The 17132-nt window shown below is 60.5% G+C and overlaps 5 protein-coding genes across 5 annotated transcripts; all 5 read left to right on the forward strand.

Annotated features, from left to right (window-relative positions):
- Positions 1 to 2672: 2672 nt before the first annotated feature.
- Positions 2673 to 6782, forward strand: LDBPK_343790 (hypothetical protein, conserved; the record flags this gene model as incomplete). Its single annotated transcript, XM_003864490.1, has 1 exon — positions 2673 to 6782. One exon carries the CDS (start codon positions 2673 to 2675, stop codon positions 6780 to 6782), a length of 4110 nt encoding a protein of 1369 aa, XP_003864538.1.
- A 974-nt stretch (positions 6783 to 7756) lies between these two features.
- On the forward strand, positions 7757 to 10252 carry LDBPK_343800 (adaptor gamma-1 chain, putative; the record flags this gene model as incomplete). Its single annotated transcript, XM_003864491.1, has 1 exon — positions 7757 to 10252. One exon carries the CDS (start codon positions 7757 to 7759, stop codon positions 10250 to 10252), a length of 2496 nt encoding a protein of 831 aa, XP_003864539.1.
- A 1179-nt stretch (positions 10253 to 11431) lies between these two features.
- LDBPK_343810 (nucleolar protein family a member-like protein) lies at positions 11432 to 11878 on the forward strand (the record flags this gene model as incomplete). Its single annotated transcript, XM_003864492.1, has 1 exon — positions 11432 to 11878. One exon carries the CDS (start codon positions 11432 to 11434, stop codon positions 11876 to 11878), a length of 447 nt encoding a protein of 148 aa, XP_003864540.1.
- A 1356-nt stretch (positions 11879 to 13234) lies between these two features.
- LDBPK_343820 (hypothetical protein, conserved) lies at positions 13235 to 14671 on the forward strand (the record flags this gene model as incomplete). Its single annotated transcript, XM_003864493.1, has 1 exon — positions 13235 to 14671. The coding sequence occupies one exon, from the start codon at positions 13235 to 13237 to the stop codon at positions 14669 to 14671; it is 1437 nt and encodes a 478-aa protein (XP_003864541.1).
- Positions 14672 to 15123: 452 nt separating this feature from the next.
- Positions 15124 to 16644, forward strand: LDBPK_343830 (hypothetical protein, conserved; the record flags this gene model as incomplete). Its single annotated transcript, XM_003864494.1, has 1 exon — positions 15124 to 16644. The coding sequence occupies one exon, from the start codon at positions 15124 to 15126 to the stop codon at positions 16642 to 16644; it is 1521 nt and encodes a 506-aa protein (XP_003864542.1).
- Positions 16645 to 17132: the final 488 nt, after the last annotated feature.

Below are 17132 nucleotides of genomic sequence, written 5' to 3' on the forward strand. Positions count from 1 at the left end.
CACGTCGACCCGCTGCTCATCATATGGATGGCGCAGGCGTGCTCACTGCCGCAGGGCGCTCCCGCGCAGCACCATCCCCCGGACCTCACTGCCTACATGAGCGGCGATGCATTGCCCTGACCTCCCCACGTCCCAGGCACGTGACCCTGCCAGCACCAGAGGTGGCTCAGCGTTTGCCAGGGATCGCTGGGCTGCCTGGGGCTCTTGCCCCCGCTCCCCCCCCCACGCACACAGAGAGAGAGAGAGTGAGCCCACGTGGACCCTGATACAAATACAGAGGCTTTTCCTCTTGTGAGGGCGCCATCGACATGATATGGTATATTAATTGAACCAATGGCCGACAGCTGACCATAACGCTTCTGGCGGCTTTCGCGCTTCCTTTTTTCTTGTTCCACATTATTATTATTGCTGCTGTTGCCGTGAAGCAACCGTAACCCGCGGGGTCGAGGCGCCGTGCTGGAGGACGAGGTGTCAGACGGCGTTGTCTTGTCGGCCCTCTGCAAGTTTCTCTTTCCCACGCAACCGTTTTGCTTCCGTGTGCGAGGCCACTTGGCGAATCATCCTGTTTCCTCTCGCACCTCTTCCATGTATCATCTACAATTTGTAGGGGCACGGGTAATGTGCCGAACCGATTCACAACCCCCCCCCCCGCCCACCCACACCCTCACGCACACAGGCAAGTACGGGCGCACATGCTGTATCCTCGTACGCACGCTGCCTTGAGCTGAGCAAGTTTTAATGTTCTGTTCAAGTCGAATTCTCTGAAACTGCTTCAACCAGCCGGTGAAGTTGTTTCACGGAGAACCACTAGTACTTAAAGGGACCCGATCCGGCCTTTTCCTGATTGAAGACGTCCAACTGAAGCTAAAAGATGGTGCGCTTGGGCTGAGGCTTTGCCAGCGTGGTTGTGGAGTTTCCCAAGACGAGGCGTCACAGGCTTCCACTCAGAAGGGGCCCTGCCCTTCCGCTGTTTGCGGATGCGTTAGCAGGTGCGGCCGTCCAGAGCCTGGGGCCGCTTCAGGGCGGGCGCAGCCGGCGTATCCCTGCGGGGAGGACGCTGGCGATATCCCACTGGCAAAGGTATGCCGAAGGTGATGCTAGCACGCAGCCCAGATCCATAGGCGACCCCGCAAGCTTCTTCACTCGGGAGCCGCAACGCCATGCATGTATGATACTCAGCCAAACCTCAACCCTACCTTCACCCTCTCACGCCACCTGAATGCACGCCCTTTCGGGTCTCCCTCGTCGTATACACGTCGCCTTTTCATGTACCTCCACCTCACCCTCACGGCCACCGCCCGTCGGTAGCGGCGGATGAATGCGAAAAAAAGGGGGAGGGTCTGAATGGAACAAGCGTATTGAGACCCTGCACCACGCTAAATCGCCGTTTCCAGGCGCTTGGCGACTTAAAGGGCTATGACCACACGCCAAGGTCGGTCGTATGCACTCTCAGTTCTAGGATAAGTACGTCTACAGCATCGTCGGCGCTGGCAGCCTTGTCTTTAGGGACCTAGTCGATGCAATCATGAATGGGCGGAAGGCGTACTTGCCCGAGTGCATCCGCGCCGTCTATCTATGCGGTATGAGCTTCCGCGGGGGTGCTGGCAAAAGACTCTGCACCGTGCTCGGCGCGTGACATTTGCGGAGCTTTCAAGGGCTGTGCCGAGATGCTGGCGGCCAACGCTGCCGGGGTTGCGGTGGGCAGCAGAAACGACGTGGGAGTGCCTACGTTAACGACTCCGTCGAGGTCGCCCTTGCTTTGACCGGGCGATTTCAGTCTACTATTTTTTTTTTGCTGTTGTTTGGCCTGCACAACACATCCTTCTGATGCACGCCACGCGCCCCGCGACGACGTCGTTTACTGCGCCTTCTCCAAAACTAACCATCTCCCATGCTTGGTCACGTGCTGTGGGTTGCCCCCACGCTCTTCTGCCACGAAGTGGCGACAACCACGCAGAGAGAGAGGGAGATGACGTCGGGGTCTATCAAAAAAAGGTGATCCCGATGTTGCCGGCACGACTGCCACCCTTGATGGCGCTGTACTTCGTGCCTCGATGCGGCTCATATTCGCTGCTTTCCCTGAGCGTCTCCATCGTCAAGCGTTGAACACGCCAACACACGTCGGCACACCGCAAGGGAGCGCTTACGTAAGGCGACAGCGTCACTCGAGTTTTCCTCCATGCGTGCCGCCGAGCGTCTATCTGTGTAGGGTACTCCACGGTGGCTACGGAATGACGGCAAGGTCCACCATGAGGTGGACGCCTCGCTTCTTGGTGCTCCATCATCGCCTCGCAAACGCACCCCTCCACTCTTTCCACTCTTTTTTCGTTCGCATTTGTCTTTTTCTTTTGCTTTGCCGGTAACGTAGTGGACTCCGTTGGCGTGTGCAAGTTTGTGTGTGCGTGTGTGTGTGTGCCTTCCTGTGTCTCTCACGGCGCACTGTGTGCTTCGCACGGGGACCCGGAGAAACGACCAAACAGAAAAAGCGTTGCTTGCTCCATCGACGAAGGTGCACCAGCGTGTTTCGTGAGGAGACGCCCTGGCTGTCACCTACGGCTACACATTGCTGAATTTAATTCTCCGACAGAGGTTCACTGGTGATTGCTCTCGTTGTGGGGCCGACTTATTTCACAAAGTACTCTGAGCTAGACCCCATTCCTTCTGAGTGCGCCATGACCTCGCTGAGAGACGAGTCAGCGAGGCTGGCAGACGAAGAGGCGTACACGTCTCTTCTGGAAATTTGCACAGAGCTCATTATTGCCGAAGGCACCGATGACCCACCCCTGAAGCAGCCCCTCGGGATGCTGCACGAGCTTCTGCACCGCCAGCACCTCGGCGGCGACGCCACCGTGCTTTCCATCCGTGCGGTTCGCATTCTTCTGGAGAAGTTCATTTCGGCCATGTCCTCCAAGCTGCGCGTGAAGCTGGTTGAGTGCGCGCGCTCCGCATTTGAGCGAGTTTCTCGCCTGATTCACGGGTCGCCAACGAGTGACGCTGACTCCGGGTTTGTTCACACAAAGCGATGGGAGCTGCAGGAGGAGCTGCTTCAGTGCATGTCTGCAGCAGCCCAGAGCGACAGCGCGGTGCAGGCTGCTCTGCCACCGCTGCAAGAGCAGCTGACCTTCTGCAAGTCAGTGATGGACGTGTCGCTGGATATGTGTCTGCAGGCGCTGCGGATGTGCTGCGTGTTGCTGCGCAGTGCTCAGCTGTCTGCGCAGCCCCACTTGGTTTCCATGATTCGCGACTTGTTTCAGAGCAGGTTGACGGCGCTCGAGTCGATGGAGATGAATCAGGATTGGCTGCGCCTCCTTCGGCACCTTACAGAGGTTGCGGTGACGCTGAAGGCGTACGCAGCGAGGACGCCAGAGACCGCGGAAGCGAATGCGATCACGGGTAAAAGGATGAACCGCAAACGCAAGCGCACGATGGCATCGAACCCGTCACGAGCGGCGCGAATATCTGCCGCAGGAGTCGATGGTGAGCGCGGCGACGGCACTGATGAGGCGCTCGTTTTGCTACGCCTGTGCCAGAAGGTGTGTGCGACACCGCGCCTCGACCGTGCCTTTCGCAGTACGGTGTTCAGCTGCGTCAATGCCGTTCTTTCCGACGCGGCGCGCATTGCCGGCGTGTCGGCGGACACCTGCGTCAGCGTTGCGATGGACCTTGCGCGTGAGTTGACGCGCAATGTGCGCACCACTCTGACGATCGCGAACCCGTTTGTGAACCGTGAGGTCGTCTCCGGCACCAGCAGTGCTGCCGCGAGCATCCCACTTGCGCGTGGGGACGAGGAAGCCGACGATGACGAAGAACAGGGTGAGGACCTGCTGAGCAGCACCGAGGGGGCGAAGTGGCATCTGCCGGAGCCGGAGTGGCCGCTGCTGGTTCTCATTGCGAACATCTTTGCTGCAAAGACGGTGCCGACACCGGAGCACATGTGGTGGTCGGTCGGCGACGACGAGTACGCGCGGCGGTTTTCCAAAGAGGACCGTCTTCGTCTCACCAACGCGTTCTTCGCCGCCGAAGACGTGCTGGACTTAAAGAAGCGCGGGAGCCGTGTGCACCTCTCCACCATGCGCGAGTTTCTGTGGCCCTTCGACCTTGGCTGCAGGGTCCTTTTCCAGCCAGTTCCGTGCACGTATGCTGTGGCGGAAGCCGTGCCCGTCGCGCCGTCCCTTCAGTGCCCGCCCTCGCGCGCCGGCGAGCTAACATTTGCACTTCGTAAGTGCGACGTGAGCGCGTTCTTGGAGCATCTCGGGGCCGTGTTGCACAACGGCGGCGACGTCGCCGCTTTCGGGCAGTCTGTGCTGCTGCAGGTGCTGCTGGTTGTCGGGCCGCACGCGAGGGATGTCACGCGTGCCGCGCTGCTCAGTTTTCTGGCGGACGCCGCCACTCCTCTCATCGAGCAAGTCTCAGAGGTGCTTGTGCGCCACGACAGGGCGTGGGCGAGTACGCTGCTGGATGCGGGTGTCACAGAGACGATCCTGCGCCGAAGTACGTCGGTTACCCCCGAGCGAAGCCCGGTCGTGCAGATGTTGCGCCGTGAGGCGGCCAGCCTACCCTCGACACCACCGCTGCTGCCCCGCTGTGGGTTACCAACGGTGGGACCGGCGGAGCTGCGGCGTGTTCTGCAGCATGGCGGTCGAAGTGATGTGGAGGCGCTGCTGGAGGTACTCACGTTCACGGAGGCGTGTGTGTGGGACACCGTCGCGTGCAGAGAGGCCGTGCGCGCTCTTGCTGGGGCGGCCGCTCTAGGCAAAGACAGCACAGCCCAGGCAAATGGCGCCGCATCCGCTGGATGGGCCCGGCAGCTGGAGCATCTGCTGACGAGTCTCGTGATGAAGCGGCTGCAGGACATGGCGCTGCAGCTCCAGCAGCGGAGGACGCTGCAGCAGATTGTGGAGGAATCCGAGGTGGTGGAGGTGATCGTGTGCGATAACGGTCGATCTAGTCAGTTTACGTGCCCTCGCCAGCACCCGTTGCATCACCACCACAGCTGCAACTGGAAGTGCGACGAATGCAGTGCTAGTGGCCTCCAGGACGCGTGGTCGTGCCGAGAATGTGATTACGATCTCTGTGCCACGTGTGCGAGGACACGCTGTAACCGCGTGAACGGTGCACTGACCGCAACGACGCAGGACCTTTTGACGGCGTGGCGCGCCTCGGCCGACACGTCCACGGAGGCATCTGCGCCGCTCACGCGAGCTGTTCTCTTCAGTGAGGAGAGGGGCCTTGTCTCGGTCGCCACGCCCCTTGCCTGTCTGCACAGGCAGTCGGTGCACCTTGGCGAAATCTACACGGCCTGCCCGTGCGGGCTCGTCTCCCCTGGCCCTGCGAGGCCGCTAGAAGCGGCGGCAGCCACGGACACATTTCTTCTTGGTACGCTGCTCTCCCTTTTCGGTCGCACCTGCGGCCAAGACGTCGGCGTGCAGCGGCGCCTGCTGAAGGCGTACGAGAGCGCTGGCCCCTTCGTTTTTCTCGGAGGCGCACGCGCCGTGCCGGCGGAGCTTCGGTGTCTCACGACGCACCTGGCCCCGCATCTGCCGCTTTCTGTGAAAAACCTCATCACACGCTACGTGGCGATCGACTGCCGTCGTTTTGCCTTTCAAACACTTCATGATCAGGCGGCGACGGTGATGTCGGCAAACACCGGCGTTGCTCCCGAGTCGCCGAAGCCGCACAAGACGCAAGTGCCGCGCAGTGATAAGCCCGCGCTGCTTCGAGTCTTGCACGACAGCTTCTGCGGCCTTCTCTCACCGTTAGTGAAGGTCGACTTCACCTTTGAGGGCGAAGAGGGCTTTGGTAGCGGCCCATCGCAGGAGGTGTACACGGAGCTCTCCGCCTACTTCCGCGCGGAGTCGAAGTTTTGGTTCGTGACGGAGGATGACGGCGGGGCAGATCCGGTGACGCTGCCATTTCCGACGACCAAGGCTCTGTTTCTCAAGGAGTTCTTCGCCCTCGGTGCCGCCTGTGCCCGCGCCTTCATCGATGAGTATCGCATGGACATGGACCTGCTGCCGCAGGCATGGCCACTGCTAATGCTTCCCTCCCTCGGGCTTCCCGTGGGCCAGAAGGCCGGAGCGCGCAGCTCACCCTGTGCATCGACCCTGGCGGCGCTGACGAACTTGTTGGAGGTGCTGGACCCATCGCTGCACCGCAGCTTTGCCCAGCTACGGCGCATTTCGGAGGCCGAGTTGGCGGCGGTGGGGCTCGAGATGGACGATGGCACCCTCCTCAGAACCCATGCAGACCTGGAGCAGCACTTGCAGCTCACGGTGGTCACCCGCTTCGAGGTAGCGCTGGAGAATCTGCGCCACTTCCAATGGGGCTTGCTTTCAGTGATGGAGGTGGAGGCCCTGTGGTGCCTCAGCGACGAAGAGCGCAGCATGCTCATCTGTGGTTCCGACGCGAAGGCTGACGGCCCACTCTTCACCGAGGAAGAGCTGCGGGCGCAGACAACGATGGGCAGCGGCTATAGCAGTGGCAGTGTTCACGTAGAAATGCTACTTTCCATTGTCGGCGGTGACTTCACGCGTGCGCAACAGCGCGATTTTCTGGAGTTCCTGACTGGCTCGCCGCGGCTGCCCTTCAACGGCTTGGCCGGTCTCGGTCGCCTCATCACGGTGGCGATGAAGGACATGGAGAGTAAGGACGAGCAGACCCTGCCGTCGTGCAACACGTGCTTTCTGTATCTGAAGCTGCCGCCCTACACCACCCGCGAGATCATGAGGGAGCGTTTGCTGCTCGCCGTGACGGAGGGGCGTCGCAACTACAGTCTTTCGTAGGCCTCGCAACATGCATGGCTGTTTCAGCCGCGCGTCGCCGTTGCGAAGAGTTCACGAGCGGCTGGTGCCGCCACCGTGTCAGGACTCATGTCGCGTGCGTCCTTCCCTGTAGGTGCGTGCGTGTGAGTGTGTGTATGCTTGACATTTGCGTTGGTGTGTTGCTGCAGGGTTGTCTTTGGGGGAGAGGAGGGGGCACTTTGGTGGCCACATAACGCGCTCGATGGCTTTGCATTCTGTGTCTCAGCCGGCTCTCTCCGTGTTTCATGCCGAAGGGGTCGCACTTGTAAGAACGGTTAACGACAAGCGTAATTGAAAGAGGAATGCGAAAGCCGCACACATATGTGCGTCAATCAACAGAGGTGTGCGGCGCACTGGCGTGCGGGCAGCTTTGCAGGGTTGCTCTCCTCTTTCGCAGGTTTCTTGTCGATGTCTTCGCCCGCGATGCCCTCTCGCCTCTCTGCGACGGTGCGGCACCGATGAGTCAGCGGTACAAGAGAGCGGCCCTGCCAATGTGCGTGTGCGAGGCGCCGTGCTTTGCTCAGGCGAAAAAATCGGTACCATGTAGGCTACACCGCGTGCGTGTGTGAGAGCGGACACCCATCACCACCACCACCACCACCACCACCACCCTGCGGCAAGTGCTATGGCGTGCGCCGTGGGGCTGAATCTGCACACTCCTCATAAGTCGTTTGCATTCCGCCACTGCCCTTTCGCACCCATAGGTGCCTACAAGAGAGTTGGAGCGTCGCCATTGCCGCAGAGAAAGCAAGGTCCTGAACTCACACAAGCGCACCCCACTGATAAGAGGCCCGCGCGAGCTGACCTCATCCCCATAAGACTACTCACCCACCCGGCGCAAGTACACCTGCGCACCCGTTTATATCCATCCGAGAGCCCCCCCCCCACACACACAAAAAAAAGAGGAGGAAACCCTATCCTCACTACGCTCGCCCCGAGAATAAAATCACAAGGCGATGTCGTCGATGGACTCGATGCGCCTGCAGGCGACAATCCGCCTCATTCGGCAGTGCAAAACCTCCGAGGAGGAGCGGTCAAACGTGAAAATCATCAGTGCGCAACTGCGGAAGGGGTTCGCCGATGCGAAGCCGTACATTCGAGTGCGATACATGCTGATGCTTCTCTACATTCGGATGCTTGGGTACCCGACGGAGTTTGCGCACATGGAGGTGTTGAAGCTCTTGTCGCAGACCGATTTCTCCGGCATTCGCGTCGGCTATCTCGCGCTGCAGCTTCTGTTCAGCGAGAGCGACGAAGTTCTGACGCTTGTGGAGAATCGCATGATTGCACACCTAAGCGTTGCAGGGTCTCGCCGGGGCATCTCGTACGAGCAGCTCTGCCTCATCGGCATCTCGCTGAATGCGGCAGCCAACATCGCCAGCGAGGACATGTGCCGTGACCTCCTCGACTCCATCTTGCACCTCTTCAAAAACAGCCCACAGCAGCTGCGCAGCAAGGCTGCCCTGGCCGCGCTGCGTGTGGTACGCAAGGCCCCTGATCAGGCGGGGTACATTCTGGAGCACTGCGCAGACCTCTTTGACGGGAATACGGAGTCGCTCATGTGCGTCCTGACGCTCGTCATCGAATGCCTGCAGACAGACTCCGGAGCAAAGATGATCGGCGCGTTCCGCAAGCACGCCATGAGCGCCATGCGGGCGTTGAAGGCGCTCGTGCTCTCGTCTCGGATCACGGAGGAGGACGTTGGCGGCATCACGGACCCTTTTCTGCAGGTGAAGCTGCTCCACTTCATGCGCATCATCGGTGCCGGCAGCGATGTTACTTCGGAAGCGCTCAACGACGTTCTCGCGCAGGTGATCACGAACACGGACGCGACGCGTAACGTGGGCTGCGCCGTCTTGTACGAGTGCGTGCGCACGATCAACGCCATCGAGAGCGATGAAGGTCTTCGCACCCTTGCCGTCAACACGATCAGCCGCTTCCTCTCCTCCGTCAAGGATAACAACCTGCGCTTTGTGGGGCTCCAGACGCTGCTCATGTACTCGAGCAAGGACTTCGACGCCGTGGTGCAACATCAGGCGATCGTGCTCGAATGCCTGCGGGACGCCGACCTCTCGATCCGCCGCCGTGCGCTGGACCTCACGGTGACGCTCATCACGGTGAACAACGTGCGGCTTCTTGTGCCGGACCTCATCGCGTACATGTCGCTCTGCTCCGAGGAAATGAAGGGCGACGTGGCGCGGCACATTTGCAGCGTGATTGAGACGCACTACCCCAGCGATATTTGGCGTGTCGACTACTCCATCCGTTTTCTCAAGGTGGCGAAGCAGTTTGCCCCGCTGGACTTTGCCTGCAACCTGCTCGCCGTTCTCTCGAGCCAGACAAAGGACGTGCAAACGCGTGCGGTGGAGGCGTTATGGGAGGAGGCCTCGTACCCGTTCGATGCGCGGCATCAGTCTCGCAAGGCGTTCCTCATGGTGGCGCTGTGGTGCATTGGTGAGTACGTGGAGCTGCTGCTTGGCGCCGTGAAGGGGCTGACGGGTGCGGACGTGGCGACGTGCCTTAGCAGTCTCATCACAAATACAAGCTTCACTCTCATCAAGCAGTATGGTCTGACGGCGCTTATGAAGGTCGCGACCAAGTGCCCCGACGCCAAGCCGCAGGCTATGGCTACGTTCGCGAGCAATATGACTAGCATGGACTGCGAGCTGCAGCAGCGCGCGTGCGAGTACACGACACTGCTAGTAGACTTCCCGCAGGAAGCAGTGTTTAGCTTTAGTCAAATGCCGCCCATCAACCCCGAGGCCGACGCCGTGAAACCGGTAGAAGTTGTGTCGCTGACGCAGGAGCAGCTTCACCAGGAGACGACCAACACGCTCGATGACCTCTTCAACTTCGACGGTGCCACCAAGCCCTCCTCTCCCAGCACAGACACGCCAACCCTGATAGGTGGCTCATCCTCGCAAGTCAACTCGCTTTTTTCTCCCGACTCGGCCTTTCCGACGGTGTCGCAGCGCGCACCGAGCAGTACGAACGCGTTTGACGGCATCTTCGGCGACAGCGGCGACGGATGCGCACCGGCTGTCTCTGGATCGACGATGATGGCTGACGCAAGCGTGAAGTCTGAGTCCGCGTCTCCCACGGGCGCAGGAGGCGTGATTGGTGTGCCCGTCTGCAGCTGCGCCGACTTCGATGTCCTGCTCTCAGGGCGGATGGAGGGCAGCATCATCTTTGCCGATCTCGCCGTACAGTCGAAGCTCAGCGACGCGGTGGAGCAGCTGAGCTTTAGTGTGGCTGTGCTTCGGATGTGCACCGTCGAGGTGGCGCCGCTGCCGAGCACTATCGCGCCGTACGGAGTAGCCGCGCAGCGGCTGAAGGTGGACAACACGCAGAACACGGCGAACCCGCACATGCTGGCACTACGAGTAAGGATTTCGTATACTGTGCGCGGCGAACCGCGAGAGCAGATGTTCCAGGTTTCCCAGGCATTGTGACTGCCCGGTGTTGTCTCTCTCTCTCTCTCTCGGCGGCGACACAAGCGCGCATGCGTGTGCTCGATCACGCCGGAGGGGGAGGCCCGAAAAGGGAATACCCTGCATTCCCACAGCGCGTTCGCCGTGCTTTATGCAGGTGTGAGGCTCTCGGTTTGCTGTCTGCTTGCTTGCTCTTCTTACGGTCCTTGGCCGCTGCCTGCGGTGGTGGTGGCGCTGCGGGGCCGCTGGATGAGGCCGCCGTCGTCGCACGGTGAATTCCGTCTCCCTATCTCTATATCTATACCGTCACCTCATGCTTTTTTGTTTCTGATACAGCGACGGGATTTTTCGTAGACGAGCTGAAGGGGGGATGCCCTGTATTCGTTTTGTTGTTCTTTGGAGTTTGCCCCGTGACCGACAACACGACGGGTTGCCACGCGTGTTCTTGTGCTTTCAGCATCCTATGCGCGGAGCCGTCTTTGCTTGTCGTGCGTCTATCGTTCCTCTGTGCTTGTGTGCCGTGCCCCCGAACACGTGAGCGAAGCGCGTCCCATTTTTGCGTGGTTGGCTTGTGCGCATCTGCCTTCTTGCCACGCCCTATCACGCTGTTCGCCCCATGCGTGTGCCAGGAGCGTGGGGGCAGGGACGAACGGGAAGGCCTGCGCTTCCGACCCCCTCTACAGACGCCCGGCCGACTCCTCGTGTACTTCCGCCGAAGGTGTTGCGTGGAGTGCCACAACAAGAAACAAGTTGTGATACAGGGTGCCGCCACGCTGAGCATCAGCATTGCATCGCCAGTCGCCTTCGGTCGCTGTCTCTGTCGTCTCTCCAGCTCCGCTTTCCGTGCGTGCTCTCTCCCTTCTTCGCTTCGTGTCTATTCCTCCGCACACGCCCCCACGCGCGCACAGCGGCTCTCTTGTGATCCCTTTTCGCCTCGACCGCTCACACGCGTGTCAACGTCGCCATTAAGCGCGCGCCTTGTCTTCCCTTCAGCGGTCACGTAGACGTCTCGATTTGTGCGTGCGGCTCGTGCGTCTTTGTCCAGCGCTGAGGCTCTTGTGCTGAAGTACGGTGCCGACGTTGCTTCTTCTGCGTACAGCTCGTGCACGCTCTCAGACGGTGCCCTTCCACCTTTGTTTCGCCGCCGTTTCACAGCTGCTTCCTCGACACCCCATCCCATCCCCTTATCCGATTGTCATCATGCCCCAGGACGAGCAAGCGAAGGCGGCCGAGGAGTACGACTACGATCGGGAGCTCTACCGCTGCCCCATCTCGTGGCCCATCACCTCCGACAAGCCCAAGATGACTAAGAAGGTGTACTCCCTCATCAAGAAGACAGTCACTGCGAACAAGAAGAGGGGCATCGTGAAGGGCATCAAGGATGTTACCAAGGCGATTCGCAAGGGCCAGAAAGGTATCCTCGTTCTCGGCGCGGATGCGTCTCCGTACGACGTGGTGTCGCACTTTCCTGTCATGGCGGAGGAGGCTAAGATTCCGTATGTGTGGGTGCCTTCGCGGCAGGACCTAGGCACGGCCACCCAATGCAAGCGTGCAACCTCCGTCGTGCTGCTGAAGGTGAACGAAGAACTGAAGTCGAGCTATGACAAAATCGTGCTCGCCATCGAGGACCTGAACTCGGAGGAGTAGGTGATGACGCTGCCGCAACGACGTCGAGCCTGCGCAGCAGTGTGAGATTGTGAGATGCGGGTAAGGGGAAAGGGTGTGGAAGTAACAGATGACGTCTGTGACGTTCCCTTTCTCTTTCCTGGTGAGAAGTTACGCTGGAAAGAGGAGAGCAGCGCCAAGTAACAAAACCAACACCAACAAACATCAGCGCCTTCACATTTGGAGGAGACGAGATGCAAATGCCGCACGGACCGTGTGTGCACATTCTTCATCACGCCGATCATCTCCGCTTCCGTTTTCTTCGTTTTTCTTTACTTGTTGCCATCGCCTCTCGCGAGCAAGAGCGGTGAGGGACCCGGTAGGGGGTGCGAAGCAGGCATGCTGCGCTGATGAGTGGATTGCCTCCCTCCTCTCTCCATGTCATCTTTTTCGCAACCACCTCCTTTGCGATAATGCTGGTTTCTACTTTCGTTATTGTCGTGTGAAGCTGAAAAGCGTGCTGCTGCGTCCCTTGGGATGTCGTCTTGTACATCTGTGCGCGGGCGTGGTTGTCTGTAAGGGCGGTTTTTCAGTGAGCCGAGGTGTCCAGCTTGCACTGCCGCGTATGCCTATTGGTTTGGTGTTAACATGGACGATTTAACTGGACAAGTCATTATCATCTTTTTTTTTGGTTCGAATGCACCGAGGCGGGCGTGACCCCTTGCCGAGGCGCAAATTTGCGTGGCCAGACATGGAAGCGCGTCGAAGGGGCAGCGCCCACGACTCTCTCTCTCTCCTGTTGCACCTTTGCGTGCAGCAGTCGAGCTATATATCGCATGTGCAGCTGACGTGACCGTTGCGCGGCCAGCGCCTTCCCGTATGACACGTGTTGCGCAGAAGTGCGTAGCGTGCATGTGCGAGCTGCAGACTTTTTTCTTCATTTATCCGGGTCTTGTAGAACCGCCGCGGCAGCTGCCTTGCCTCTGCCGAAGGCGAGGCCCCCGCCACCACACGACGGCGTGGGCATGCTTGCGCGGCCTCTCTGTAAGCGCGAGTGTCACCTTTGCCCCCGTGCGGTGCTTCGTGGCTGTGCGTGTCTTTGCTATCTACAGGTGCTCCTCGTCTGCCCCCTCCTCCCCCTTTTCTTCGCTTGTCGCGAACCATTGTGCACAGCCGAACGGGAGCTCTCACACCGATTCACACATCTTCTCTCCCGCGCGCACGCAAGCTCATTCGAAACAGGCTGCGGCTCGCGTGCCTCTCAGTAGTGGGGGGGGGGGCCTGTGCACTCAGAGCGGACGGCCGCTGTATCACCGCAGCCACACTTGGCGATGGTGGCGGCGCGAACGTAGCCGTGCAGTCAAGAAGAGAGGTGCCAACGTAGGCGTGCGCGCAGGCATGGACTTTTCACTTACCATGAGCGCCGCGCCGCACCGGTTGTGGTATATCGACGGCGACGTGGTAAAGGTACGAGTGAGCCTTACCTGTGTGCCCGGGGCGGCGTCGGGCACACAAATGGAAATGGCGCCGCTGCAACGGGTGCCAAGACACAATTACTTCTCCGTCGATTCCACCGAGGCGGAGTCGCGCGAGACGGATGTGCGTGTGAGACCCCTCGAGGTGGAGCTCCTTGGACTCGTCGAGCTCGACACCAGTGTCGTGAAGCCCATCAACTGGCCGGCCGCCGTGTCTGAGGAAGAGATTGCGGTGAGCCCCCGTCCTGGCCGAAGCCGATCCGCAGTGATCTACACACTTTACCGCACGGGTAAAAAAACGCTGCAGGAGGACATGCACTTGAAACGGTACGAGTGCGCTGCCCTAGAGTTCGTCTTTCGCCTTCCGGAGGGGTGCCCGCCGACATTCAAGGGCCGGGGCACCGACTACCGACATGATATCACCATATCCGCCACCTGGTACCCGGTACGATCGAGCGCCTCTGCGAAGGCGGCCAAACCGCACATCTGCAAGGTGAAGGTGCCGCTGGTGGTCTTCAACAGCGTCGCCGCTGTAGCCCAGCTGCCCCTTCTGTCGCTCTTCCCCCTCCCCCCTAATTCAGCGCTCGTGGCCGAGGACTTCCACTTCCAGGCGTCCCCACTTGCCGCAGTGCCCACGCCGTGGTTGGCGGCGCCGCTGATGGATGTCATGCACCCGCAGCAGGCACAGCTGCGCACCTCTCTTACGGTGCGCCATGATGCAAAGGCCACAATGCAGAGCAGCCTGGCTGCCCAACGGCAGCCTCTGTCGCTCATGATACCGTGTGGGGGCGTCAACGTGCTTCAAGTCCACCTGCATTCTTCTTGCGTACCCCTCGGCGAATACCTGCAGGGTTCCTTAACTGTGCTGCAGACGAGGCAACGGTCCTGCGACAGCGCCGCTGGCCCAGGCGCGCAGCGCAAGCAAGACACGGAAGCTCCGGTGCCAGTGTCCGTCACCGCCACCCTGGAGCTGCTCGAATGCGTTACGCCGGAGTGCGCGTTGGCGACAAGCGACGCCAGCGTGACGGACGCCAAAGAGCACGGCATGGAGAACTTTGTCTGCACGCACAGGCGCGTGATTGATCACGCGGAGTTCTGTGTTCTCGACACCCCGTGCGTGCCCTTCGAGTTCTCCCTTCCCGTGGGACTGGTGCCCGCCTCCACCATTACCGACATTACTAGCTTTCTGTGGCAGCTCCGCGTGGTGGTGATGGTCGTGCCGCGCAAGACACTCGCCCGAACTGCCGCACCGGGCGTCGGCCAACTCGGCCCACTCCTAGCGCCCGTCGCCGGTGTCTTCCCTCTACTCGTGATGCCGCCATCGGTGCCGTTCAAGGTACGACAGGGTGCTGCGTGCTGAGAAGACATGGAGACGACAGCGTCCGTGGGGACTCTCCTCCCGTGCTCTCCGCCTTTTGGGTGTGTATGCGCGTCTGCCTGTCTGTGTGTGTGTGTGCGTGTGCGCGCGCTTTTTGACGGCTCCTCTCAACCGCCCATGCCCCTCCCCAGCTCGTCCGCTTTGGCTCTGTAGGGGCTTCTGTGCCGCCCCTGGTGCGCTGCTCGCTCTCCGTGGCTCTGCGAGCAACAGTCGGTCTCTGTGTGGGCGATGCGCCTACGCTGCACCGCGTCTCACCTTTGGTGCCATGCCTTCGCCTTAGCGATGTGTCGCTTTCTCTCTCTCGCCAGTATGCGTCCTTCCCCACACTCTCCCTCTGCCCGGCTCAGGTTTCCTACGTCACCCTTATTAGCGAAAAACACAGGCACGCTCACACAGGGGGGGGGGCGCGGATTTTGTGTACCGGCGGCACCGCCATGGAGGATGTCGTGACCGGCGTTGCCGGCACGGCCTCCTACCCGCTTCATGTCTTGCAACGCAACAAGAAGACCGTCGGCATCGTCGGCGCGGACGCGCTGGCTGCATTGCCCATGGCAGGTAGTAGCTGCACACATCATCTGGTCACCTCTGCCACCGAACTGAAGCCGTTCCTTACAGATTCGCCGGCAGCGGAGGTGCTGTTCAAGTGGTGCGCGCGCGTCAGCTGCTCTCTGTCCCGCACGCTAAAGCGTCACTGTCTTGTTGTGAAGAATGTGTCGCGCGGCGTCGCAATCTCTGCACTTCTCGAGGGGGTCCGCAGCGACGATAGCACCGTAGAAACGGTGTGGGCAGACGTTGAGCGCAGCGCGGAGCTGTGGAAAACGCCGTTCACAGGTGACAGCACCGAAACCCTGCACGTGTACATGATGAGCGTGCCGGAGGTGCCAGATACCATTTCCAACACGCTACATGATATGCCCGGCGTCTCTGCCGCGGTGCCGGAGTGCAGTCTCGTCACCACCCGCGTCCTTCTTGGGGACTCCGCTAGTGAAATCGTGGCATCGATTCGGCAGCTTTTCCACCAGTTTCTCGGCACTGAGGCGGAGAGCCTCACTGCCACAGAGGTGTGCTGGCCTGCTTCCATGCTCTTCCCTGTCAATGTGCACACCCGCGACGACGCGAGGCGGCGGGCAGAGCACGCGGCCCTGCGGCTGCCGTATCAGGGTCTTCTGCACCATGAAGATGCCATTCAAGCGTGGTCCACGTGGGACGACCTGCGCCGACAGCACGAGGCAAAGGACGCTTCCGTCTTTCGTACTGGCGCGGCCTGGGAGCGGCATCTCGCCACCAGCCCGCACCGCGACCTCGCTCCTGCATCCGCACCCTCCATTCCGGGGGCGGAGACGCTTTTGGTGAGCGGCGCCTACGATTACTACCACTACCGCGTCGACGGCTTCCGCGACGACGGCTGGGGCTGTGCCTACCGTAGCCTGCAAACGGTTCTTTCCTGGTTTCAGCACGCCGGTCTCCTACGCGCCGCTATTCCGTCGATCCGGCGCATTCAGGAGATTCTCTACCAGGTGGACCCGGACAAGGCGAGCAAGAGAGCCTTCGTCGGCTCACGTGACTGGATCGGCAGCTTCGAGATTATGCTGGTGCTGCAGCAGTATTTTCCCGGTCTGGAGTGCACCATCAAGCGTCTGGAGAGAGGACAAGACCTGGACACGGACTCCTCGGTGCAGTTGCTTCTGATCGAGCACTTCCGCAGCCCACTAGCCGCGCCGGTGATGATAGGAGGCAGCAGCTACGCGCACACGATCCTCGGCCTCCACATGAACGTCCACACAATGGAGGCGCAGTACCTGATCCTCGACCCGCACTACTCCGCCTACCCAACACAGATCAAGACGGCTGTCAGGAAGGGCTACGTGGGGTGGAAAGAGGCCTCAAAGTTTTTTGAGGCGGGCTGCTGGTACAACTTGTGCATCCCACGCGTTGACCTGTTCGATCCTCGATGACACGGCACAACATTGTTTCTCTTCCGATCGTGACGAGAGCTGTGGGTGCGGGTGTGTAATTGTGAGCGCGACTCTCTTTCTCTCTCTCTCACCTCCAACATGCCACTGCAGCCCGGTGTGGGAGAATGACCGCGCCACCGGCCGAATTGCAAAGCAGCGAAGCCATAAGCCGACATGGAAAGTCCCACCTATGCACGTGCCGCACGAAGGACGGCGGCTCTTCGCGCCCCTGTCTCGTGCGCGAGTGCAACACGGAAGGCCTTCTTTTCCCCGCGACATTGCTGACGAGAGCTCTTCGCGATGCGCGCTCTCTTTGTATTGCTCGCTCGGCGACTCGACCACCATCCGAACGACATGTTCTCTCCCTCTTCTTCCCCTCCCCCCACGCACACATCCATATGCTGACGTGCGCGTACAAATGTACTCCTCAACGGCCGTACGCATACCGGCCACGGACGTCTGCCCTCGCCTTCCACGCGGCGTTTCGC

The sequence above is a fragment of the Leishmania donovani genome, chromosome 34 (assembly GCF_000227135.1).
Source record: "Leishmania donovani BPK282A1 complete genome, chromosome 34".
NCBI classification, from domain to species: Eukaryota; Euglenozoa; class Kinetoplastea; order Trypanosomatida; family Trypanosomatidae; genus Leishmania; species Leishmania donovani.